This window comes from Saccoglossus kowalevskii, chromosome 4 (assembly GCF_978046115.1).
Source record: "Saccoglossus kowalevskii chromosome 4, keSacKowa6.1, whole genome shotgun sequence".
Classification (NCBI taxonomy): domain Eukaryota; kingdom Metazoa; phylum Hemichordata; class Enteropneusta; family Harrimaniidae; genus Saccoglossus; species Saccoglossus kowalevskii.
The window spans coordinates 13,205,631-13,232,195 of NC_140644.1; the positions used below are offsets into that span (position 1 = coordinate 13,205,631).

At 37.4% G+C, this 26,565-nt stretch overlaps 1 protein-coding gene across 2 annotated transcripts; it reads left to right on the top strand.

The window, feature by feature from the left end:
- Positions 1 to 3,578: 3,578 nt before the first annotated feature.
- On the top strand, positions 3,579 to 22,628 carry LOC102809893 (uncharacterized). 2 transcript variants are annotated; one of them, XM_006823734.3, is made up of 8 exons: positions 3,579 to 3,735; positions 6,956 to 7,066; positions 9,287 to 9,345; positions 17,164 to 17,420; positions 19,643 to 19,705; positions 19,937 to 20,074; positions 20,211 to 20,327; positions 20,432 to 22,628. In XM_006823734.3, exons 2-8 carry the CDS (start codon positions 7,043 to 7,045, stop codon positions 20,602 to 20,604), a joined length of 831 nt encoding a protein of 276 aa, XP_006823797.2. In that variant the 5' UTR covers positions 3,579 to 3,735; positions 6,956 to 7,042; the 3' UTR covers positions 20,605 to 22,628. The 2 variants fall into 2 exon arrangements, with proteins under 2 accessions (XP_006823797.2, XP_085353933.1); XM_085497807.1 differs by lacking the exon at positions 6,956 to 7,066.
- Positions 22,629 to 26,565: the final 3,937 nt, after the last annotated feature.

The window sequence follows — 26,565 nt, forward strand, 5'->3', positions numbered from 1 at the left end:
GGCGACAGTCATCATATATTGGACGATAGACATCATATATTGGACGATAGACATAATATATTGGACGATAGACATAATATATTGGACGATAGACATCATATATTGGACGATAGACATGATATATTGGACGATATACATCATATATTGGACGATATACATATATTGGACGATAGACATCATATATTGGACGATAGACATATATTGGACGATAGACATCATATATTGGACGATATACATATATTGGACGATAGACATGATATATTGGACGATAGACATGATATATTGGACGATAGACATGATATATTGGACGATATACATCATATATTGGACGATAGACATCATATATTGGACGATAGACATCATATATTGGACGATAGACATATATTGGACGATAGACATCATATATTGGACGATATACATATATTGGACGATAGACATCATATATTGGACGATAGACATATATTGGACGATAGACATCATATATTGGAGGCTAGACAACACATATTAGACGACATGTTTCATATACATGTATTGGACGACATGCAACATACTTTGGGCGACAGGCATCATATTTTGGACTACATATGCAACGTATATTAGACGACAGATATAATATTTTTGACGACATGCATTACATATTGAACAATACACATATTTTGGACGATAACATATATTGGACGACAGACAACACATATTGAACGACAGGTAACATATATTGGACAATAGGCATCATATATTGAACGACATACATCATATATTGAAAAACAGACAACATACATTAGACGACAGACATTTTATATTTGGATGACGTGCAACACATATTGGACGACGCACTGTATATACATCATATATTGATAAAGTGATAAAGACAAAACAGAATTACTGATTAAAGATTGCATACCAAACTCACATATACCCATATGCGCATTAAATGATGACATTAAAGGGAGGCAGTCGTCGTGCCGCGTCCTGTTTGATATGGGACTCACAGCGACGTATACAACGCGTGTAAAATACATTGTTTTTTTTTTTATTGTTTTTTTTTAAAAATATTTTTGTGCCAGGCGACAGTTCTGGACATTGAATGTCACCGTTGTCTCTCCTGACTTTTTTTTTTGTATGTGCAAATTGCAAGTGCTAGTGCTGACACATAGTGCATTTTGCCACAGAAGTCATATTCATGTTTGGGACTACATGACAGGGCTGTGTGGCCATCTCTCTGTCAAATGGCAATTTTAATGCGCTATCCTGGCGTCAACCAGGCTCGGTCGAACACAAGCACCTGCGGACCTTAACAAAGGTTCCCCCAAAGTCAGATTCGTTAGTGAATGAATCTCGGTCAGTGGAATTGGCCTTCCCATTGAGTCTGTGGCACACTCAACCAGGGTAGGGGTTGACCCTTTGATGTTCAGCCTAAGGTAGGATGTGAACATGGGTCTACCGATCATGAGTGTGGAGCGACAACCACTATGCTACCAGTGACCGGTTATATTCATTGTTTATTTACATGAAATTCGAACATGCGCTGCGCGACGACCACCGCGCTTTAACCAGCATTATGAACACATCAGGTGATAACAGTGACCAGTTTTAGCAGTCATTGTTAAAAAAAGTACTTGACGCATAGAGGAAATGGCAATGTACATCGTCTTTTCTTGAAATTGTTGATACACAAACACACAAGCATGATTTAATATTCGAAACTTCGAGCAATTAGACCAATTTTGCGTCTCGGAAAGTGCGCCACACACGATAGAATGAGAAGCAAAACATTTGTGGAAGGGCTTTTATATTTCAAATTATTCAAAACATTTATGTTTATCTATAAATTAATCTGATTTCCTGTGACTGTTAGGATATTTAGCAGATGTATTGATTATTGTCTTTTCGATATCAGCTACGTAGCGTAGTAGGCGGTTTTTTTTATGGCTGATTGGCTGCTAATGACGTGAGAAATATTTGTGTTACATTTTCAGAACCCAGTTATATTAGTATCTGATGAAGTCACTGCCAACAAGAAAAATTCGAGATGCTGAATAGGTGATTTTCCGTTCATCTCGGGATCTCGTATATTGCGTGAAAGGCGCGGACCGAACGTCTGTCAAAAAGATCGATCGAGTTGATTTTGAATATATATATATATATATATATATTTTCATAGTTCAATGTCGTAATGGCGATTCTTGAGAGGGGAATATTGCGTTGAGACACCCTAACTTTATAGAAATTAATCATCACCAAATGTGTTTAGCACATTATTAAGCGGGAAAATACACACAAATATTTTCGCGTTTGACGAACCTCACACGATGTTCGGAAGCCACTACGACGCTATGGCTTTGTCTGTTTTTTCGTTCGATTTCACGCACAACGCGGGATCACGCAGTCAACGGAAAATGGTCTATTGTTCTAGTTATGGACATCGAATTACCAACATCGAAATACGAAAACGAGTTACAAAAATGACCACACTCGTATTTTAGAAACTATTTCAGTATTTTTGTGAAACTACGTCCAATTTGTATCTCGATGTTTAAATTATCAGTTAACAGAACTTCGAGTTACAGGCAACCTACATTTTTTCTTTTCTTTGAACGTCCACATTTAGTAACTCGAACTTTAAATAACAGTTAACCGAACTTCGACTTCGGGCAAAATAGATTTTTTGTTTTGTTTATAAACATTGTATGTTGTATATTCAATGGAATGAATGCGGTGGTCGTCGCGCCGAGTCCTGTTTGATATGGGACTCATAGCGACACATACAACGCGTGTATAATACATTGTTTATTTACAGAAAATTCGAACACGCGCTGCGCGACAACCACCGCGCTATAATTAAAGCGAAGGGGTCGTCACCTGCGCATGCGCGGAAATTGAGTTCCAAGCAACGATAAAGCGCAAAGGCTCATGGGTAGATGTTTATTTGTAAACAATGACACGCTATGGCCATTTACAGTTTTAAACAAAAGTACCCCAATAAATAATATTCGTCAAACACTTGGAAAAGAAAAAGAAGAAAAAAACAGAGATTCAAAAATGCCATACGGAGAAATCCAAAATTGTTAACCCCGGTTGACTGCGGTTTTGTGTCTAGCAGTGGCGGATCCACGAATCGTCACGCGTAATAAGAGGGTCGGCAAGGGGTATTTTCGTAAGCTCTAATCCATTGTTTTTATTTTCGTAATAATGTAATTTAAATAAATAAAAAAAAACGTAATTTTGTTGACATGGGCAAGATGAGAAACGTAATCAGCGATTTTAACAACAGAGCTTGATGGTGCCTCTTCACAAACATAATCGTAAAGTTCAGATACTTTTTACTACTGTCTCGAGAACCCGCCATTAGGAGCTAAGTTCAATTTACCAAATCCAAATCCCAAATCACAAGAAAATGGGAATCTATAGCTGTTGTGAACAACCAAACGGCGGTACTAAATTAACGCGTCATAATACACGCACGCAAACAGATCAATGCGACAATCTCAAGTGAAAAAACAAAAACGAAGAGTCAATGCAGGCTTCAACACAGAGGGCGGACAACATACCTGTCAGGGACTGCTAGTAGTCTGCTAGTCTGCTACGGCAGCTACACATAGTAGACGACATCAGGTCTTGGAAATCCCTCTGCTGGTAAATTTAGAACGTTTCGTCACGATGAAACATTTGCCATAATTCCCGAAATATCTACTCAGCAAAGAGATAATCTCTCTCTATATATATATGCTGGATAAGGTGAGCTTTCATTTTAAACGTCTCGCAGAAAATCAACAATCGCGGAGTTCCACAATGACATTCAGAAGTCCGAGTTCAAAAATCGGTAATGTCAGTGGCTAGTTTAACGTTGCCAACATGCGTCACTGTGATACTGGTTTGAAAAAGCCGTAATTATTTATTTACGGACCAGTCAAATTCTGAAAACATTTCAGAGTTAAAACAACAACAAAACAGGTATATCGCCGCCATCTTCTTTTAATGTTGACCAGGAAACAAACTTGATCACGTACTACATGTAGTATATATAGTATCGTATTTGTTTTAATCATATTAGCTTCCGAGAAAATGATTTGAAAATGATTCCTAGATTTTTTGACACACGGCTACTTTTTGTTAAAATATGCTCACATCAAATACACAGGTGTACTCAAATATAAGAATAATATCATTTTTGATTCCTGCGTGGGAAGCACACAATGGGAGCCTTTGCAAAGTGGTTGATCCAGGGGGGGGGGGCCTCCAAACGCATGAAAATGCATTCTGATTACGCATAGCATCGTCCCGTGTATTCGACCTATAGGCCTGACCCCCCTCCCCCAATACATTTTGCTGGATCCGCCCCTGTCTTTGCAGTTAGTGTGTCTGTATGTATGTATGTCTGTATGTCATTCCTCCGTCACACAAACAGGGGGTGTGTGTCTTTTCCACTGATATCTAAAGTAGCACTTACTGGATTTCAATGAAACTTAGTAGATAGACGATTTGGGCTAATGTGCAGATTTGATTTGAATTACTCAATTTTAAACCTATATCTCATAAACCAATTACTAGCATTGCATTATTGTGCCTGGGAACAACAACAACACATGCAGATTTAGCGTTTGCCCCCCCCCCCCCCCCAATTTGACAAACTTAGCCTACTGGAGCTGCGCTTTTGTGGCCTTTGGCCACTTCAATAGGAGCGTGTAACCCCCCCCCCCCCCCCCCCCCCATTGACCAGATTTCTGGACTCGCCAGTGAACAATGCTAAAGACCCAATTAGTTTTGACTGAAAATTAAGCATAGCTTCACTCCCACTGGGAAATCTGTATTGTTGCTTGAATGAGAGCTAATTAAACACATTTTCCAGACCGGCGAAAGAGTATGCAACATCCAATTTTAACAGCCTGTCACATGATTTTACTCTGAATGTCAACATGAAAAGAGGCTAGTCTATTTTACGCAGGAGTAATTGGGAGTAGAATATGAGGAATAGTATCAACAGAGATGTGTATAGTGAAAAGTAATATCTATTCTTCTTTTGCATTGCTGAGCATTTCTGATTTAGTATACTGGTTTGAAAATGTTGAACTTGCATGATTGCGATGTTTTTTTTTTGAAACTCCCCTATTGATCGAATCCCGGGTTTGAAGGAGAACGGCACACCACGTGATTCGTTTGAATACAATGGTGAAGGCAAACATGCCATGCTACTGCGGTACTCCACTGACGGATGACTTGTGTCGACAGCGGTCAAATCTTGATTACCGGTTAAAATGAAAATGTTGCTTATTTGGCGTTAGTAATCTTTATTTGGAACTGGGTAACGTTGCAACGTCGCCAGCAGGTGTGGCCTACCTGCTAAGTTTGAGTGAAATTGGCCAAGCCAAAAAAACACAGAAGAATTTATATGTGAAAACATTGGAAATTACACACAGACACACAAAAGTGATTTTAAGGGCAATCGTAGTGGAGCGGATCGCCAATACCATGTTCATTCACATACTGATCGTGAAATATTACCAAAAACATTATTGCATTGGTGATATGCAAATTAGTTTTAGTCAAAATAAATGACTGCCAAGAAGTTCCATTACTGTTGTTCAAATTTCATTTCAATCGGCAAGTATATTCATGTACCCAAGGGTAAAATATCGTACTTCTAAATATTGATTATTTCTGCTATGTTTCGAAAAACGCCACTCTTGAAAGGACTACCTTGTTTGCTCCCAGACCTCATTTGCATATGGGGTGTGGTAATACCAATTTTGATTTCAGGGACGAATCAAAATAAACTGCAGTACATATGTAATAATGTGGAGTACATTTTCAATGTAAACATTTTTCCGCTAAAATAAATTCCAGTGAAAATTTCCCTCATACTCTATTGAGATTTGACAGAGCACAATGAAAATTGAATTCACACGTAATGCTTGAAAACGTTTCATCGAAAATAAATTAAGTGAAATTCTATGACTTCATGAGAGTTGGAAATGAACAAATTATATGAAACCCAAGCCTACCACTCCATACACAATGTAAACTACACCCCCAAAACATCCTTTCACCAGGGTATTCTATTTGACTTCAGGAGAAATTGAAATAAACAAATTATATGACAACGAACTTAATTATAATATCAGCCTCTAGTTCATCACTGATTAAATAAACTACCTCGTCTTCATGCCAACTTGAAGTTATCATTCAATGCCTACACCAGTGACTTCAAAATACATGTTTCAATCCCGGGAATTTCACTTGCTATTAATTGTATGGGAGTGCCAGTCTTTTATTTTCTATTGTAATGTCAATTTCTTGCAATTACTCGGAACATGAAGCTGTAACCTCAAACCGTCTAGGTAAAACCTGGTGTAAGCACCGGTTAGGCAGTCTTAAACTATGCATATGAAGCCAGCTGAGAGATATATTCAATCTTATGGATTTCTCATTGTTTGGTAACTATTTGCTTCAAATGCAACAAAAATCAATATAAAAATATTACTCACACAGCATTCTACAGGTTACTTGTTTAATGTATAGTGATTATTTAATTATTATTCGCCAATTTCTGATATCTCAACAAATCAGATTCAAATTGAACTTGTGGCAGAGGTGAAGAAACCCCTTTTATTAACACTCTTTCTAACAATGTTTTCATGGTGGGTTCACTTTACAATTTAATGAGAACAAACAAACAAACAAGTGAAACATGTGTACCAAGTGACTAACTTACAACTTATGAAAATGCACAGCTTGGAGTGTGAGTTAAAGTTTGCCCATACCCATAGTCGTAATCATGTACGAGCTGATACACATGTCATTGGTAAATCTTACATCCATTTTTTTAGCAATACATAATTCAATTTGTGATCAGATAAAACTCTTGCAGCCATCTTTCTTTTTGGCCATATTATGTTATCTTAGGTATAATTTACATTTGGTGGCATTATGGTATGTACACATTGTTTTTGTTTTTCAGATTATCCTCATATAGTCTTCTCTAATGAGTTGTCAATCATGAAAGTAGGAATTGTGGAGTCAATTATTCATCAGTATAACTCTACAAATGACAAAGTTTCTTTTCATTTTGGTAAGTGTTTTTGACTCCCATGTGCGAAGTGTGTCTGTATGTGTGTGTGTGTGTGTGTGTATGTGTGTCCGTCTGTTCCACTGATATCTCAAGAACCATACATCAGTTTTTGATGAAACTTGGTGCATAGATGCTCTGGGCTAATACACAGGTTTTGGTAAAATTTCATGCATATTAAAATAATTTGCATGATAATAAGTTAACTTTTAGCTGTTCCATGACTGTTCCATTGATATCTAAAGAACTACTTATTGGATTTTGATGAAACTTGGTACATGGATGCTCTGAACTAATGCTTGGTTTTGATTAGTTTTTGGTAAAAATTACCTAATTACTAATTATCTAATTTGCATAATGATTTTCGGTTTTTCCACTGATATCTCAAGTACTAAAGTGCATATTAATTACCTAATTTGCACAATTAATTAATTTTCAGCTTTTGATGTTTCAAGTAGTAAACATCACATTTCAATGAAACTTGGTACATAGATGTCATAGGACACTGCACAGACCTAATAGTTTTTAGGGTAATGTCAGTGCATATTAATTACCTAATTTGCATAATTAATTAATTTTCAGCTTTTGATGTTTCAAGTAGTAAGCATTACATTTCAATGAAACTTGGTAAATAGATCCTCAAGGACTATGCAGCGATTGATTGTTTTGGGATAAATATTTGTGCATATTAATTACCTAATTTGCATAATTAGTTAATTTTCAGCTTTTCCACAGATATCTCAAGTACTAATTATCACATTGCAATGAAACTTGGTACATAGATCCTTTAGGACTATCCAGAGACCGGATTAGTTTTAGGGTAAATAATTGTGTATATTAATTACCTAATTAAAAGCTTTCACACTGATTTCTCAAGTACTAATCATCACATTTCAATGAAACTTTGTACATGGATGCTGTAGGACAATAGACAGACCTGGATAATTGTGGGTTAAAATCTGTACATATTAATTACTAATTTACATAATTAACCACTTTTAAGCTATCACACTGATATCTAAAGTACTAATTATTCCATTTCAATGAAACTTAGTACAAAGATGCTCTAGGACAATGTACAAACCTGATTAGTTTGGGGTTAAAATCTGTTTATTTTAATTCCCTAATTAGCATAATAACTTATAATTTTTTTTGGTTCCAATCACATTTCAATAAAACTTGGTACATAGATGGTCTGTTACATTGCGCAGACCTCATTAGTTTTCCATTCAAATCTGTTCATATTAATTTTCTGATTTGCATTATTAGTTTTCGGCTTTTCCATCACTATCACTATCTCTGTCAAGTAATTTTGAATTATATTTAATGTGTCTCCAATACTCTCAGCACATGGGAGTTCTTTCTAAGCTTTCTTTGATTATTTAGTGTATATGAAATAATTCTTATTGTAAACTTTTGGTAAACCAAGTAGTATGTTTTTAAGTCCAAAAACGGGGACTATTAATTTGGGTTTGTTCTGTCCGTCCGTCCATCCGTACGTACCTATGTACGTCCGGAGCTATATCTCGGACACCCATTGACGGATTTCATTCAAACTCTACATGAAGACAATGCATAATGTTTTACACATGCGCGTCAAGTTTCTTTATGTAAAATTTGCTATTTCTGATACCTAAACTGGAGAGATGACTGGGCCGATTTGAATCAAAGTTGGTATGATGATCATACATATTCTTTACACTGTCATAAAATCCAAGTACATGTATAAGAATAGGACGTCCTGCTAGCCTGTTCGCTTCGAAAATTGGAATTGAGATTTCTCTGCAAGTTTCGTAAAATGGTGGCTGAAACTTTCTAGAAATGAAATTGAACCTGAACTTCACTGATTGCGGCATATTACACAGTATAACTTGGTGATTTTGTTTAGAAAACGAGTAAAATACTTGCCGTCGCTAACACTGCTTTTGGAGACAGCCATGTTGTGTACGCCCTCAACATCAAAATATGTTCAAAGCTTGAGTTCTCGATGTCAAAACTAGCGGATTTCATTCCTGCAGCTAAGCTTTTCCTGACCAAGCTATGCTGCATGGTGTCAAAGCTGTGATTTTCATTAAAAAGCTACACTTTCATTGGTACCCCTGAATATTCCAAGAGAATGATTGTGAGATAGTTGTGCCAGCTGTAAGTGAGGATCTCACTTGATAGTGACAAATAAATCCTTTATTTTTAAAATAAATCATATTGTGTTCTAATTAATTACAGATTTTAAGTTTGGGTGGTCCTTGCCTGGGTTGTTACCATAATCATGACTGTTCATCAGGGTAAGAAATATTTCTCCTTTCTAAAAATGAATATAAGTCAAGAACTATTAGGTGCTTCTGATCTACATGTATTGTATTTGAGCTTTATTTAGTTGGCTTTTGGCTTTTATTGTTATGAATATAGTCATTCAAATTTTCACTTGTTTGGATAAGGAAGGTAAACTATTGATTTTTTGAAGTTGTAATTTCTGGTGATTTGATAATTTAAATTTTGATGACAAATTTTCACACAAGTTGCTGCAACTCCATGTCCTTTGGACGTCAGTGATAATTTCGTTTCTACAAAAATAAGACTTTCACCATGGGCTACAATATTTATTGTATAAAGATAGAAGAATATATCCAGCATATCAAGGTGCATCAGGGCCCCCGCAGTCCATTTGCTGACAATTCAATCAAGGCTACAGTCATTTTCGGCTCCTGTTCATTCGACAGGTTCGCGAAACAAGGGATAATAAAAGTCTGGCCTAACTTGTTGACTCGTAAATGCGTCATTTATTTATTCTACGTAGTTTGTCGACGAGATGCTGAATTGTTTGAGATACGAATATCGAGTTACAAAAATGATCATGCCCATATTTTTGAAACCAAGCCCACTTTTGTGAAATCATGCCCAAATTGTAACTCGATGTTCAATTAACAGTTAAGTAACTTTGAGTTACGACAACGTAGATTGTTGTTATTGTTCAAACATTCACATACCGTCTTTCATTTTTGCCCACACAATAAGCTTGCTTGTTTCAACTTTTGGGCTTAGTCGCTGTGCGCGTTTGTAATGTTGCAACAATGTTACTGTTATTATTGCAAAAAAAACCGGCAAAATTTACTAATATGAAGATTTGAGAATACGTTTGCCTGATTTCACGCGTTGTATAACTTGAAATTAACTCATTTATTCACAAGTATAATTCTGTGTTTTTTTGGCTCAACGTACCATAGGTCCGCTGAGCCTATGGAATGGGTTTCTGTCCTGCGTCTGTCGTCCGTCTATCTATCTATCTATCTATCTATCTGCGCATGTCTGCCACGCGTTGCGAGTGCTCCTCAAAAAACACGTTTTTTTGCCTCAAATAGTAAGTTACTACTATTTTTGTACTATCTTTTTTGTTAATACTTACTACATACGTACGCTTATTTATTTTGACTTTACGGTATAAGTCTACCGTGTTTTAGTTTGATTTTGTTTTTCACTTTCAGTTCGCTTGTCGTGGGGCCTTTCCAAGATGGCGGCCTCCACGGCAGGTACACATGTCAACCATTTTGCAGGGTTGACACGTAAACACGGTCTCAAATGTGAGTCGATTGACGGGATTTCAATTGAAACCTATGTTAAAAGTGTTTCCTCTATACTCAAACCTGCTTGTATTATTGCTGCCTCTCGTGCAAACGGAAGTGTCATATTTTTTCTGGATTCGATCAACGCTGTTGAAACTGTTTGCACTACTGGTCTCTCAGTGGGAGACTGCTTCATTCATGTACAATCACTCGTAAAACCCGCCACTAAAGTGATTCTTTCGGGTGTACCACCCTTCATACCCAATCATGTTCTCGAAACTGAATTGTCACGGTATGGCCGTGTCGTGAGTAGTCTGCGTTTAATTCCACTTGGGTGTAAAAACCTGAGTTGAAACATGTTAAATCTTTTCGCCACCAGGTTTATATGCTATGTGATGGTAATAAACTTGACGGTGTTATTAATGTCACATTTGAGGAGAGACAATATAGAATTTACTTGTCTACTGATGAGATCGTGTGCCACAAGTGGTTTAAAAGGGGCATATTATGCGAAACTGTACAGCAACCCAACAGTCAACTTTGGGTGACCCTGTTCGTGGGCATTCCGTGCAAAATAATGATACACACACACCCCGACCCCGAATATCTACCTATTGATCACACTGTTGTTGATGAAAATAGCCCCTCCCTTGATAAAACTGCTGACAATAATGAAACTATGGAAACTGAAAATCTACCCGAAAATGTGGATCACGATAATGATGACACATTAAATGATAATGGTGACAATAACGACAAAAACGAAGAAAATGAAATGAGTGGCAAGGTTATAAACGATAATGACATTAATGAAAATGAAAACTTGATAACACACGCTCATGGTACGAGCAAAACCGATACAAATAATACAATGTCAACTGATAACAAAACAACAAATGCTAATGTAAATGATGAAGAGGTGGTACTAACCCACCCCTTTACTCCCCCTATTTTACCAGGAGAGTCATGTGACCCATTTGACACAACAAAGCTTACTATCCCTGTGGGTCTGTCTGGGGACAGGGATGATGCGGAGTCTGTTGTGTCTGACTGTTCTGAAATATCGACCTTATCTTCAGAAGCCATGGAGCTCTCTGTCTCGAGCGAGAAAGTAAAACTGCTTTCCCGCGAAGCTTTAAACATTTTCTTGGTTGAATCTTTCAATTCAAGAAAAATCATTGATGTGGCCACTCGTTTTTGTCCCGATCTAAGGTTGCTAGCACGCTCGCTCAATGAGGTGCGTAAAACCCCGGACCTACCAAGCAACGAAAAAGTGCGCATTCAACGGGTTGCTACTAAAATATTAAAACATATTAGAAAAATGAAAGACCCTACTTTCGTAGTCGAAAAGCGCGACACCTTAAAAGAAGGAATTTTAAAGAAAAAACGTGGTATTCAACCATCACCAGCTACCGACGTCGCAAATATAAAATAGTTATTTTATTGCAATACAGTTTAATTTAATTGCTCATCATGTATAATAAAATTTATACTCCATATATTACTGTTTTAACATTTTATATTATGCTAATCATGAGCTTCTCTGCTGTTACATGGAATGTACGCGGGTGTCGCGATTCACTGAAGCGATACCAGCTCTTTGAATTCCTTAAATTAAATCATTCCAGCGACTTTTATTTTCTTCAGGAAACTCACACTGTTCAAGCTGATGAAGCCCAATGGCAAATTGTATGGCGTTCCTACATTTTATTTTCCCATGGTAACTCACAATCTGCTGGTGTGGCTATTTTAGTCAATAAAAATACCAATAAAAACATCAAGGTGTTGAATGTTGCTAGTGTTTTTCCGGAGCGTTTCCGGATACACGGGTCGCCTGTTCACCTGCTAAATGTCTATGCGCCCACCGTTGGGGTGGATCGGCTTGAATTTTTTAAAATACTTAAGAAAACGCTCAATGATCTTAATCAAGATCCAATCATTATTGGCGGTGATTTTAACTGCACCCTTAACCCCGACTTAGACTGAGCTGGCAGCCCGGAACCACATGCACAATCAGCTATGTCGTTATCTAACATAGCCACGCGTTTTAATCTTGTTGATACATGGCGCTATTTTAACTCAAACATGCGAGACCATACATGGGTCAGAAATGACAGCAAGTCCCGCATAGACACGTTTTACATATCCAAAGCTTTCTCACCCAAAATCAAACGTAGCACAATCAAAACTCACTGTAACCTTTCTGATCACGCACCTGTTACGATATGCATACTAATCAAAGACGTCACAAACAGAAACCCAATATGGCACTTCAATACTAGTCTACTGCATGACGAAGAGTACTGCCATATCTTCAATGACTTCTGGTTGCTATGGCGTAAGGAAAAGGGTCGCTTTGACTCGTTCAAATGTGGTGGGATATGGGTAAACTTAAAATAAAGGAACTAACAAAACAATATAGCACGAAACTCAGCAATAACTATAAGCGCATAAAACAAAATATTTGTGATGACATACACACCCTTGAACAAGTTGATCGACCCACTGACGCACTCACAACACAATTAAATGAAAAAAAGGCATTACTTCAAACTTTAATGCATAATGAATCAAAAGGGGCTGCCATTAGATCGCGCCATAACATTCTGAATGAAACCAATGCGCCCACCTCTTTTTTCTCAGCTATTGAAAAACAGAGGGGTTTACAACAACCCAATGCAACTACTACCGAGTCACCAGCTGAAATGCGCACTCTCACCAAAAATTTTTATTCTAATCTGTTCGCACCTGACCCTGTGTCAACTGACTGTCAAGCTCGTCTACATAGGGGACTTCCCCAACTTGACGAAGTGCTTAAAGACATGTGTGACACCCCTCTGTCTTTTGATGAATTAACTTCCGCTGTCAAATTGTTGTCAAAAGGTACATCTCCTGGCATTGACGGTTTGCTTAGTGAATTTTTCTGGTATTTTTGGTCATTGTTGGGACCGGATCTTCACGATGTCCTTAACGCCTCAGTTAAGGACGGTCAACTTCCGTTGTCATGTCGACGCGCCGTCATCACTTTACTCCCCAAAAAGGGTGACAACAGTTTGTTGAAAAACTGGAGACCAGTTAGTTTGCTCTGCTCCGATTACAAAATACTTACTAAAGCGCTCTCCATGAGGCTTAAAACCACTTTACCTGAAATCATCCACCCCGACCAAACTTACTGTGTTCCAAGGCGACAGATTTTCGACAATATCCATCTGGTGCGTGACGTCATCGATTATTCTAACATCAATAACTTGCCACTTGGGATCGTTGCCCTGGACCAGGAAAAGGCATTCGATCGTATCAACCATGACTATCTTTTTAAAACCCTCAAAGCGTTCGGCTACGGGGACGAGTTTTGTAAGTATATGCAATTAATTTACTCAAACACGCAGAGTTTAATTCGTGTTAATAACTCTATAACCAGTCCGGTATTGTTCCAACGTGGTATTCGTCAGGGTTGTTCTCTGTCTGGTCAGCTATACACTCTGGCCATTGAACCACTTTTACACAAAATAAGGACTGAAAGTGAAATACATGGGGTTTATTTGCATAACAATAATCACAAACCTGCTAATCTGTCTGCTTATACAGACGACATTAGTTTCTTTTTAACTCAAAACAGTGATTTTAACAAACTTGAACATTGGTTACGTGTGTACGAGTCTGCCAGCAATTCTCGTATAAACTATGGCAAGTCAAAAAGATTGTGGGTAGGCAAGTGGAAGGATAGGACTGTCAATCCACTAAATATAGCGTGGAATAATCGAGGGCTGAAAGTTCTTGGTACCTATCTAGGTAATAGCGCCACTTTTGTCGCTCAAAACTGGGACGGTGTTATAGGAAACGTTGAAGCCAAGTTGGGTTGGTGGTCACGCTACGCCCCTGCTATGACCTATAGAGGGCGCACTATAGTAATAAACCAATTAATTGCGTCAAAACTACTTCACTCTTGCATGTGCACGAGTCCACCCAAACAGATTATTACTACTCTACAGAAACTGTTTCTGAATTTTTTATGGCAGGGACGTCACTGGGTCCCTGCTGAGACAGTTTATCTACCAACAGCTGATGGTGGCCACGGCCTGATATATTTGCCCACTCGCATTGCGTCATTTCGCATTCAATATATCCAACGTTACCTTTACTCCAGTGTCAGTCATGCTTGTTTTGCTTTTACAGATTACTTTTTAAAAGAATTCAACCATTTGAACTATGATGAACAGTTATTTATTATTGACATTCCAACACCCAGTGTTCACTTACCACAGTTTTACTCTGACTTGCTAACAGTCTGGTATTCCCTTCCAACAATCAGGAAAGACAGACCTACTACGCTTCACGAGGTTGCTCAAGAGCCGTTATTTTTTAATCCTCTAATTATTCATCCAATTCAAAATACACCTTTGAATCTTTTACATTTTTGTGAGGCTGGCCTCACAAAGGTCGGTGACCTTTTTAATAATGGTTCATGGTTGGGCGTTGACGCAATACATAGTAAAGTAAATGTGTACTCGAGGCGGCTAGCTGGGATGGCACTCGATGTGATTCATTCGGGCCATACCTGTTGAGTGGAAGAGAATTATACTCAATCAAAACGTGACTGATGAGTCAACTACAACCAAAAATTATATTGAACTTTGCTACCGAGACGATGATAATGACACTCTTCTGAATACTCCGCTCTACAAATTTGAGAGGGGCGAAATATACAAATTCCTCATAATGTATCAGTATTATTCAAATCACAATTCAAAGTTTAACACCATATGGCACGACCTACTTTGTCTGTCTCCCAACGCTAAACCCATCTTTAAAGATTGCTATGTGACCCCAATCACAAAGAAAGACGGCGACTTTAATTGGCGCATCCTCCACAACGCCTACCCAACTGGCGGGTTTCTTTTAAAAAGCAAAGTTCAGAACACAGATACGTGTCTCTTTTTTGATGAAAGGGACGATATTACCCACATTTTTATTGAATGTTCGAGACTTGCCCAACTTTTCAACATATCGAAACTAATTATCAATAAACTATTAAATATTAAGTACCGAGTGACCAATGAATATAACTATCACCTGCTTACAAAATCTCTAGATGTACATTGAGAGTGAGAGTGGTGCATAAACGACGCCATTGCCATATTGGATGGCAACTCGTTAACAATTCCCGAATTTTTAGACAATGGCTGAAAACTGTAATAACCTGCCTTTTAATAGTATTGTACTTGTAAGCACTTTTAGAATTATTATTTTTAACTCAATTTTTACCATTCAACTATTGTAATTTGAATATACTACCATTTGTGAATTTTATCGTTTAATGTCGTCCACGTCGTCATTTGTTCATTGTTTACTTGTTGGTGACCGTCGTTTGTAATTGTTTAATCGTTTTATTTTGAACCGAGAAATGTGTCAAACGGATTACTGTTATCCCGATGGCACAGGGCAGGGGGGTTCGCTTCCCCCATTGTCCGTGCCAAAATGTATTGGCCTGCCCGTGGGGTTTCGAGGTTCTTACTTCTACTGTCCAGTCGTTATCGATTTTTTTATATACCCGCTAATCAAAAAGGATCTATCTATCTATCTATCTATCTGTCTGTGCACAACTTCTTCTCAAAAACTGCCGAACCATTTGACTCGATTTTCGCTGTGTGGATGCCTTGATGAGTGTAGATGGTAATTTTTTCATGAGAAGTCGATCTGCCAAAAATTGTGCAAATTAGCCCCCCAAAACACTATAATTTCTTCTATGCTACTATGACACTAAGTGGTGCCTTGGGTTGTCCTCTATCAGTTTTGTTAATTTGGTAAGGAAATTTTCAATTTCCTAATTTTGGCGAATATTTTACAATTGTCATTTTTGGTCAAAAATTCTATTTTCAACTTCTTCAAAACCGGTAGCCTGAATGCTTTGATACTTGGTGTGTATGTACCTTGTGTTGACATCTACTAGATTTGTTCATCCCATGGCCATATCTTTATTTTTCTAATTTTGGCAAATATTTTAGTCATTTTTGGTTAAAAATGGAATTTCAACTAACCACTATTTCCAATGTCAACTGTTTCTCATTCTCACATAGCACACGGGAGTTCTAAGTTTTCTTTGATTGGTCTATTGTGATTGTAATAAAAACATAACCACTCAACATATTTAAATGTGTATAGACATGATTGATTTTGGTGGAAAATTATGCAAATTGCCTGATTTACATACCAATATTTAGGCTATTTTTGTGATATTCTGAGAACCATTTAATATGTTTTAATAAAACTTGGTGCATGGATGTGTTGGGGCAGTTTCCAGATATATTTAGTTTTTGGTGGAACCATTCAACATATTTCAACAAAAACTTGGTATATACATGTATTACGAATTCAGATAGTTGCAAATATCATGTTATGTTATTCTCTCAACACACTGGGGTTCTTTTTAAGCTCTCTTTGATTCTAATTTTATTGAATATTTTTGTAAAAAATTCCTCTTTTCCATCTTTTGTACAATAGCCGTTGAGCAACAGGCCATTGGCCTATTTTTTGTTGTTGCAGGAAATATTGTGATGCTCTTGCTGGATATTGCCTGGACTGTAGCTGTTGTTGTCAACACCAGATAGACAGACAAGAATTTGTTGACAAATGTTCAGAGGAAATGAAACCATTTCAGTGGTGCTTTGAACCCAAACATGGATCTGAATGCTCCTGTGATTTTACAACCCCTGCATTGCCAGTCAGCAATAACATAAGCACCACTCACAGCAGTAGTGAGACCAGTAGTAACACGATCAGTACTCAGCAGCAGTCAACAGGTTTGTGTTTCACTGGATTATTGAGGTTTCTGGTTGTTGTACATGATTTGCTACATAAATGACAATTAAATTCCAGCTTTGTCTAACTGTATAAATTAAACCTCTCATTGACCCCTGTAAGCATCGTAAGGACTTTGGTTGTTGTACAGTTAAAGAGAAAAATATTATTCCAACAAATTCAAAAAAATCTAATTCGTTAAGTAGTTCAGACTACCCAGATTGTGTAAAAACAGATAGTTCGCGATTTTGAAACAGAATGCCTGGCTAAATCATTTGCCGAGGGACGGCTGCTTAGGTATGTGCACTCTAACTTGCAGTACATGAGCATAAAAACGTTAGGTAATCAAAGTACATAAAGTATGTTCAAGATCTTCCTTTTTTCATAGCATACATGTAAAAACGGTTTTCACCACCACTTATTATGGCACCCTCAAAAGCAAGTAATTTCTGTTCCCCTCAAGGTTAAACAATGGTTCAGTCCCATATTTTACGCTATGATTTGAAACAGTTTTTTATGCTTCACATGTTTATTTGCTGGTGTGGATTGCGACCACTGACAGATTATAAAAATGTAACCACAAAATGAATGTCAGTGAATGTACAATATTTTTTTTTTTAAATCCTGTAGCCAAAGTGGACAATTTGACAATCCCTAGTATTACTAAATTGCCAGTTATGAATTCTAAATCCTATCTATTGAGATTCCCACATGAAGTTACACGGATAGAGAAAAATGTAAAAAAATTATTAGTCCAGGTTATATAATAAATTATCTAATCAATATTTCATTTTTGTTAGTGTACCTGTATGTATTGAAATATATACACATTTTATTCAATTGGTGGTTGGAATTGCCAAGCTACGGTAGTTTATAAAATTGTGATTTGACACCTTTACAAAAGAATCCCACCATTGGCATCAATGTTTTCAAGGTCAAAGAACAGAAATAGTATCATTAATAATACCTAAATATCACTCATTTAATTTGCATAAATTCATAATATATTCAAAATGGCCACCATATACTTTATTGCAATACATATCTCTGGATATGAAACCCATTGAAAGTTTATACCGATGACTGTTGTTCCATACCAATGTCTTTAAGGTCAAATAAAAAATTTATGCCATCTTTATTTGCAAAGTTCTATTATCCTTTCACCTCATTTGCATAAATTTGCATAATTTATTCAAATGCCTGCCCCAAATTAATATAGCTTTTTTTGTAACATTCTCCTTTCCCGTAAAAGTATAAATATGTAAATTATACATGTACAGTAATGTGTATGGTTTCTAAATATGGTATTATTAGGGGTCTCTTGTTGAATTTCATGTGAATTGACTTAAAAATTATGGAAGATTCTGAAGAAGTACAAAATAATTATCCCTTTGCCAAAGTTTATATATTTATGTAAATACTACACACTTAAACAGAAACTGCCTTTCACTATCCTTACCTTATGACAAACTTGGATAATTGTGATAATTACAGTCATTTAAAACAAGGTTTTCTTCAGTAGATTTAGGGGCACACACTGTCAAAAAAGTCTTGTTATAATCAGTCTTACATTTGACTAAATGTACTTTGGCATTTGTTTATCTGTCTGTCAATTTCAAACTCCTATTCAGTTCTGTTCCCTTCCCTTCCTAAAGCCATGAGTATGGAATGTTGTGTCGCAGCCAAGGAACCCAGTGCAGATTTCAGAAATGGCGTGTTCGAACATCTTGGCTCCTTTTTTGCACAGTGCAGAGGAAGTTCTCCATTGTTGACTTGTTGGCATGGTAACAGAGGAGAACCAGAATGTCTGCATCATCTGCAACAAGAACATCAAGTGATAGCAGTCTAGAAAATAACTAGATCTGCATCTCCCAGAGAATGTTTGTAGGGCACCCAACTTATTTCAGATGTTCGCTAAATACCATCGAACCAGAAAATATCTGCCTATACATGCTGGCTGTTGATAATTAGTGACCTCACAACACTTGAGTAACACTTGGTTCCCACTATTTCTTCACAAACTGGAAGCCCTGTGGTAACACGTTTGTTGGTATACAACTCAAAAGCCTTAGCAAATAAAACTAAAATGTTCACGCCCATTCGAACTGAAAATCACAGAAAATTTGTACACATTCACCAGATATTTCATATGACATTTTCTCAATAAAGCTTTAGGAATTATTCAGGAGTGCAACTGTAAATGACACACACATTATATTTATAGGTACGATAAAAAAACTGACCACCATATACCCTGCAGTGCCTGGAAACAGTAATTGGTTTAAAGGTATGACGGCAACATTTTGAAAATAAAATAAATAAATAAATAAATAAATCAGATTAGATAATATATCAACTACAATGTTGAGTCTAATAATTATATATACTGCAAACTGTATCGTTGACATCAATTCCATTATATGCATTGTCCTGATGTTCTCAAAAGACGGTGGCAATTCTGTCCCACGGTCATATCAGACCTTATGATACGACTACATGTATCTGTTTTACTCCATAGATAATGAGGTTATAATTATAATTATGTCAATTCTGATGATACTAGTAGTAGTCATATGTGGTATAGTTTGTAAACGATCATGCAATAGGCGATTACGCAGAACAACAAAATATGATGAAATCCCAACAAGTACCGGGGGTAAGTTGTGTACAACTTGTATTTGTTTCTGGTAAATGCACGTGACTCATATGATATAATTCTGTTGACCCGGTCGAAATGATCTTGACAAAATGCATTACCTGGAATGCTCAAAAAATATATTTATTTTTTTCAGACAATCCAAGTAATGTGCATGATATGGCTAACAGAACTGATATCGATTCAATGGACAACCATGTAAAGGTATTACCACATATATCACCAGAATCAACAAATACACAGTCTCCAACAAGTAAGTTTTAACTCCTGTTATTCCATTTATTACTATTAATGATTAATTCCGTAATCAATTTTGTTATACATAATGTACAATGATATTAATTTGTTTTATTGTAGGTACAACCCCAGTGCGAGGTGCAACGGTTAAAAAGGAAGCCGAGACAAGCAATGGCCAACAACTTATCAATTCAAATCAAAGTCAAATTTCAATACATGTTAATACTCTAAATATTGGCACGATAGGGGACAGTACAGTGAATATTGTATCAGATAGTACAATTTATAGTTAACTACAGTAACCTAGATTTCTCAATATGCTGAATGCTTACAGTTTTATCTACCACAGTGAACATTGGTAATGGTAATATGTATAAACATTTACCTAAATGGTAATACGCACAAAGTATTTCTCAAAAATCTATTGCAGCAACCAATTTGAAAGAGACAGCAGATAACAACTTCGTGTTGGAATCGTGTGTTACTGTAAATAACAGCAATAACTTGTTAACTCAAATGAATTATGTTCTTCATTGATGTTTCCATGACGACAGGTTACATCAACAGTCATGTAATGTGTCTATGGATTGGTTGTTGGTTGCTATACGCCAATTTATAATGGGCGGATGGGGTGGTTCTTCCTTAGAAGATGTATATGGTTATGTACTTCCCCCTCATTTGGGTGTTTTTTTTCACTTGATTTAGTCTGGTAGTTGGTATACATCTTCTGCTTAAAATGTACGAGCTTAGTTGTCTGGCAAATCATGCCAAAAACGCACCAAAATCTACAACACAAATACACAAATCACGCAAGTTTTTCTAAAGACAAATAAATGGGTCTACTACTGGACATGGTTTCAGTTCCGAAGCGGCACATGCCAATTTGATCAGTTATGTCACATTGGAGAAATGGCCATGTACAATGTAATACTGTGGAATACTTTATTTTCGCTGGTATTAATTTTCGCTGAAAAGGCTTTTTGGGCGTTTTGCTTGGAATTTATTTTCACTGATTTTTCATGAGTTTAATGTGAAATATAGGGAAAAAAGTATATTCGCTGGATTTTATTTTCACGGAATCATCCCTTCAGCGAAAATAGCGAAAATAAATTCCAAGCGAAAATAAAGTATTCTACAGTATCATGTTTGTTGTTTTTCTTTTGTATTAAAGTCTTTGACTATGTATATTATAAAATATATAAGTTAACAACAAAGACGTGAACAATGAGAAATAAGTCTCTCCCAGATATAACTTATAAAGTGATTTTGATAACAAGTTTAATCACTTTTGTAAAAAATCTCGCAAGTATGTGCATGTTGAACCATCATATTGTGGCCGCATGGCACCAAATTGTTTTGTGAGATGTTCTTGTTTGATTTAATTTAAAATTTAAATTGATGATTGTTTGTGCGAATCATCATACACGAAGACGTACATTCAGACCCCTGTTGCTGCTGGTAAAAAGATTAATATGGTGTCCACTGTGGAATATATACATGTACTTGGTAGAGAAGAAGCCACTCGCAGGACTCTCAAAGGCCAATCTAAGCTATCTAATGATCATGATTGTATAAGTAATACAAATTAACCGAAATCTGTTCTCCCAATAAATGCAAACCAAGAGCGCATATCCATCAAGATGATACTACTATTGTTAGCATGAGTGGTGCAAATTTCATGTCCATTTTGGGTCTGACCAGCATTGGTCAGTTAAAAGGTTTGTTGTGGCAAACCCAGAGAAGGAGGCTCTGTCTCTATATCTTAAAAATACCATATACAAAGCACCGCCTGTGTAAACCCCTGGGTAGGGAGAATCTTTACCTTTACTTTATTTACTGTATTTTTATTACTTTCTGATTTTTTGTAGTTATTATAACTTTTAAATTTGTAGTTATTTTTAGTTGCTTTATTTTTAGTTGCTTTATTTTACACTATTTTTTACTATTTTTGTAGTTATTATAACTTTTAAATTTGTAGTTATTTTTAGTTGCTTTATTTTACACTATTTTTTACTATTTTTGTAGTTATTATAACTTTTAAATTTGTAGTTATTTTTAGTTGCTTTATTTTTATTTGTTTTATTTTACACTATTTTTACCTTACTGTATCCACAGCAGATTACAGTTGCGTAATAAACTATTATTATTATTATCCCAACTTGCTTACACACGATTCAAAGTTGGAAATATGGCTGCATATCTACATATCAGACTAAAGATTCAAGTTTCAAAGTGACTTTTTTTATGTAATTTTAAAAAAATTGACTAAATTCATTTGTTTAAGGAAATAAATAAACAAATCACATGCTATATACAATTTATTATATTGTTATTGATACAGTGTAGCAGGTGAAGTCATAAACATTTCATATAGTAAATATACCATGTTCACACGTGTGCCACAGAGCCGACTTGACCAACTTTGTAACAATCGTTAGTAGTTTTAATTAGTCCTGTGTTCATACGTGTATAAAGACTAAACTGAGCCGGCTTTGCTATCGCTACCGCCATGTTGCAATGAATGAAACTCAAGAGCGAGGCTGACATTGAGGGCGTGCTTTTAAGGCAGCGTTATTGTTTACACGCGTTAAAGCCATTTGCGCAAGAACGGGGCGCCGGTCGAGACTTACCATTTTAGGGCGTCTTAAACTAGATTGGCGTGGAGCCGGCTTATCTTGTTCACTATAAAATAACCCGAACACAAATGACTGGGCACGAACAGCGTGCGATGTAAACAGTGCATGTAAACAGAACGAAGCGAATTGGCTACAAGAAACATGCGCAGTGGAGCAATTAAACAAACAAACGAAGTTATGCAAATGAAAAGTATGCAAATGAATAATTAACAATTTTGAACTGCGTACAAAATACAACAATTATTCACTGGCAAAGAACGAACCCGACTCAAGCGAATTGGCGGCAAAAGAAAATAAAAAGTTAGTTTAATTCTGTTGAATCTAAAATTACATTTCTGGCATACAGTGAAATACAGCATTAAAAGGCCAAAAATGAAAGCCGCCAAAAGCAAATGTTCAAAGTGTCAGATCGACTTGGCCAGACTTGATAGCAGCGCGAATGCATGATGCCGTCCTGAGGCGACGACCGAATGAAGATTCCATGTAGAGTAGGTAAGCTTGTGAGCGCCAGTCGCCTTGCGCTTTAATTGCTTCAGGGTCGGCACCCGGCTGAAATGCGAAGGAGGCACCGCCGCGACGAAAGCTGTGACCGGAGTAGCTGTTTGGGTCCAGCCCTGTGGAGCTGAGCAATGATCGCAGATGTCGAACAAGAGACTGGTAGGTCAAAGGATGCAGTCTGCTGGTAGATGACGGCGCGAGGAACAGGGGAGCTTCTGAAGGTGCTGGCAACATGTCCACCATCTGCTTGTAGGCTGATACTGGGCAGAGGGCGGAGCCAGGGATAGCCAGGATGGGAATGTGCAGAACCCGTTCGCCGAACTGTATGGTCTTGGACCATGTGATACGAATGATCTAACCTGTGGTGTTGTATCCGACGCTGCCCCGCGAGAGATGAATGCGGGCGACATAAGCTGTATCTGAAGGGGGCACCAGGTTGGACTTACGCAGGAACGAAAAAAAAAGCGATGAGGAAAGCGGACCACAGCGTAGCGTGCAGCGCGCGTGTAAAGTCCAAGAGACGATGAATTCGAAGAAGGATATCCGGTGTGATAGACAACTTGCGGCGAGGCTGGTGCACTGTTATACGCTGTAATCCCCGGAGGACAAGGCGCAGTTCGAATGAGTCGAGTGAAGATGGGGTCTCGGTGACGAAAAGATGCAGCAGCTGAACACCGTTGAGGTAGTTGCGGATAGATGCCGTGCTTGAAAACGAGTGGGCGAGGAACTGTGTGTAGCGAATAATCGATCGTGTTGTGGCCGGAACTGGCTGGGTGCAAAAGAAACGGCAGAAGAGGAAAAAAGCACGCCATTGAGTTGTAATGTTGCGCGATGAACCAGAAGCAAAAGCTGAGTGGAGTGAGCGGGCTTCGCCAAAATCGTCAATATAATTGATCACCTCGTGCCCTCGGTTGCGTAGGATGTGACGCACTGCGTTGGTTGACCGTTCACACATTAAGGCCGCTGTGCGTAACCCGAAAGGTGGTGAAACATCAAAGTAGTATTTCCCTTTCCAAGAATAGCCGAGAAGGTGGTAGTCTCTCGGATCCACGCGAAGTTGACGGTATGCCCTGCTGAGGTCTCGTTTATAAAGGAGGCAAACGGAACCAAGTGTACGGATGTGATCTAACGTGGAGTCAACTGTAGGATATCTGAGCTTGTAATCATCCCCGATGTAACTGTCCCCTGGGATGCCGTCGTTGACCGAGTAGCCTTCTGGAAAACTTAAGTCCACGACCACGCAACGGGAAGATGAGCCCTTCTTAGCCACGGTCGTTAATGGTGAGGTAATGAGCGGGTGTGACAATGGCGGAGTGTCGAACGGTCCAACAGATGCGCCGAGAGGTAGCTCCGATTCCAGAAAACTGTCCGCGTGCTCAGCAAACTGTAAAGCCGAGGTGTGATTCGTTGCATGCGAAGTAGGAAGAAAGTCGCGCGAGTAGTAGATGGGCCAACTAAATTCTAAGAAGTCGCAGATGTCATCGTCGTAATTGCGTAGAAGATGGTAATGAAAATAAATTCATATCATTACTAAGTGACGAGAAAATGTCAATTCCTTTAGCGCAATATTTAAAAAACTGTTTTAATACAAGACAGCAGCACCTACATAAACTAAGCCAGTAATACATTCCTTGTATTCAACTTATTATCTTTTTTTTTTTTTTATGCCTTTTTGTTCCCTTACTCTTTATGTGGTTATTTTTCTTTTACTAATATCTGATTTGTAACCCTTTTCATCCCCTCCGGGGGATGTTGTGTGTTAATAAATAAATAAATAAATAAATAAATAAATAAATAAATAAAGCTGGCTTCCAAACTGGCATTTTGGCACACTTGTGAACATTGTAATAGTGTAATCAAGCATCTTGAATAGGCATATATAAAATGCATATGACCAAATCGCAATTAAAAATTCTCTATTTGGTCGATATGCTTGTGTATAGTTACAGGCTTCAAGTTGAGTTTGTTGAATTATAACCTTTCGTTGTTCGCTATACTAGGATGACTGTATCCCAGTATTTCATAATCTAACCGATAAAATTCGATTAATTGGTCCAATGTATATTTCGGCAAAGTTTCAATTGTTTTTCTGAATAGTGTATCACCTTTTCTTTCGTGTACAGTTGGAAAATGAACTAAATTGTCAATTCCAAGTAAGTGGAGTGCAAATGGTCCATCATAAGATAGTTTCTCCATATGACCGATAAAATCAAATTTTACCAGACATACATCCGATAGTTTGTATTGCGGCATCCAGTGGATATGCTCGGGCAATAACTTGTCACCATTTGTAATAATAAACTGTGCAAACTCTTGAAATGTTACGTTCAACCTTCCCTGTCCAATCTGTGTGTCATAAGTGCTTAGTTTCCGTATTGTCGATATGCTCTTCCTGAATAAGTCTTCATACAGAGATGAACGGTTGGATGAAATATGAAATTTGCTGTAGTAACAGGAAACAAGTCTTTCTAAAGGTTCTCGGAAGAAAACAACTTTTTTATAATGTTTTATTGACTTTGTAGCTGATAAATGTCTGAATTTGAATTCACATTGTTCATCCACACCTCGTAAGAGGCTTTTCCACGTAGTACATCCCACTTTAGGTATATGCTGAAACATAAATCTGTATTTTCTAGAAACAATATAACGTCTGTTTCTGCGTCCAGTAGTTAATCTGTTACGAATGCACGCATTTCTGGCTAGTTGTACTCGTCTTTGGCTGGCTAAATGGGAATTATATATGTCTTCACCAATTGCTGTTTCTGGAGGCTGCAAAAACAAAACGTCAGCGTCATCAACTAGTGTGAATTGTATCGCATGGTATTGGCTGATGTTATTGGTATTGGTATGCTCGTTGAATATATGTGAGATTATTCAGATTGCGCGTTTATCATCGTCCAAGTAATATAAGTTATATTTCATTAAAGCGGGGGAGTCGGCACCTGCGCATGCGTCAGATGGCCATAGTGTGTCATTGTTTACAAACAGGCGTCTACCCATGAGCATTTGTGTTTTTAGCGTGTGTTGTTATCATCGCTTGGAACTCAATTCCTGCGCGTGCGCAAGTGACAACCCTCCCGCTTCAACTTTCACTGACTCAAGTGTCATTGTTTTTTGTTA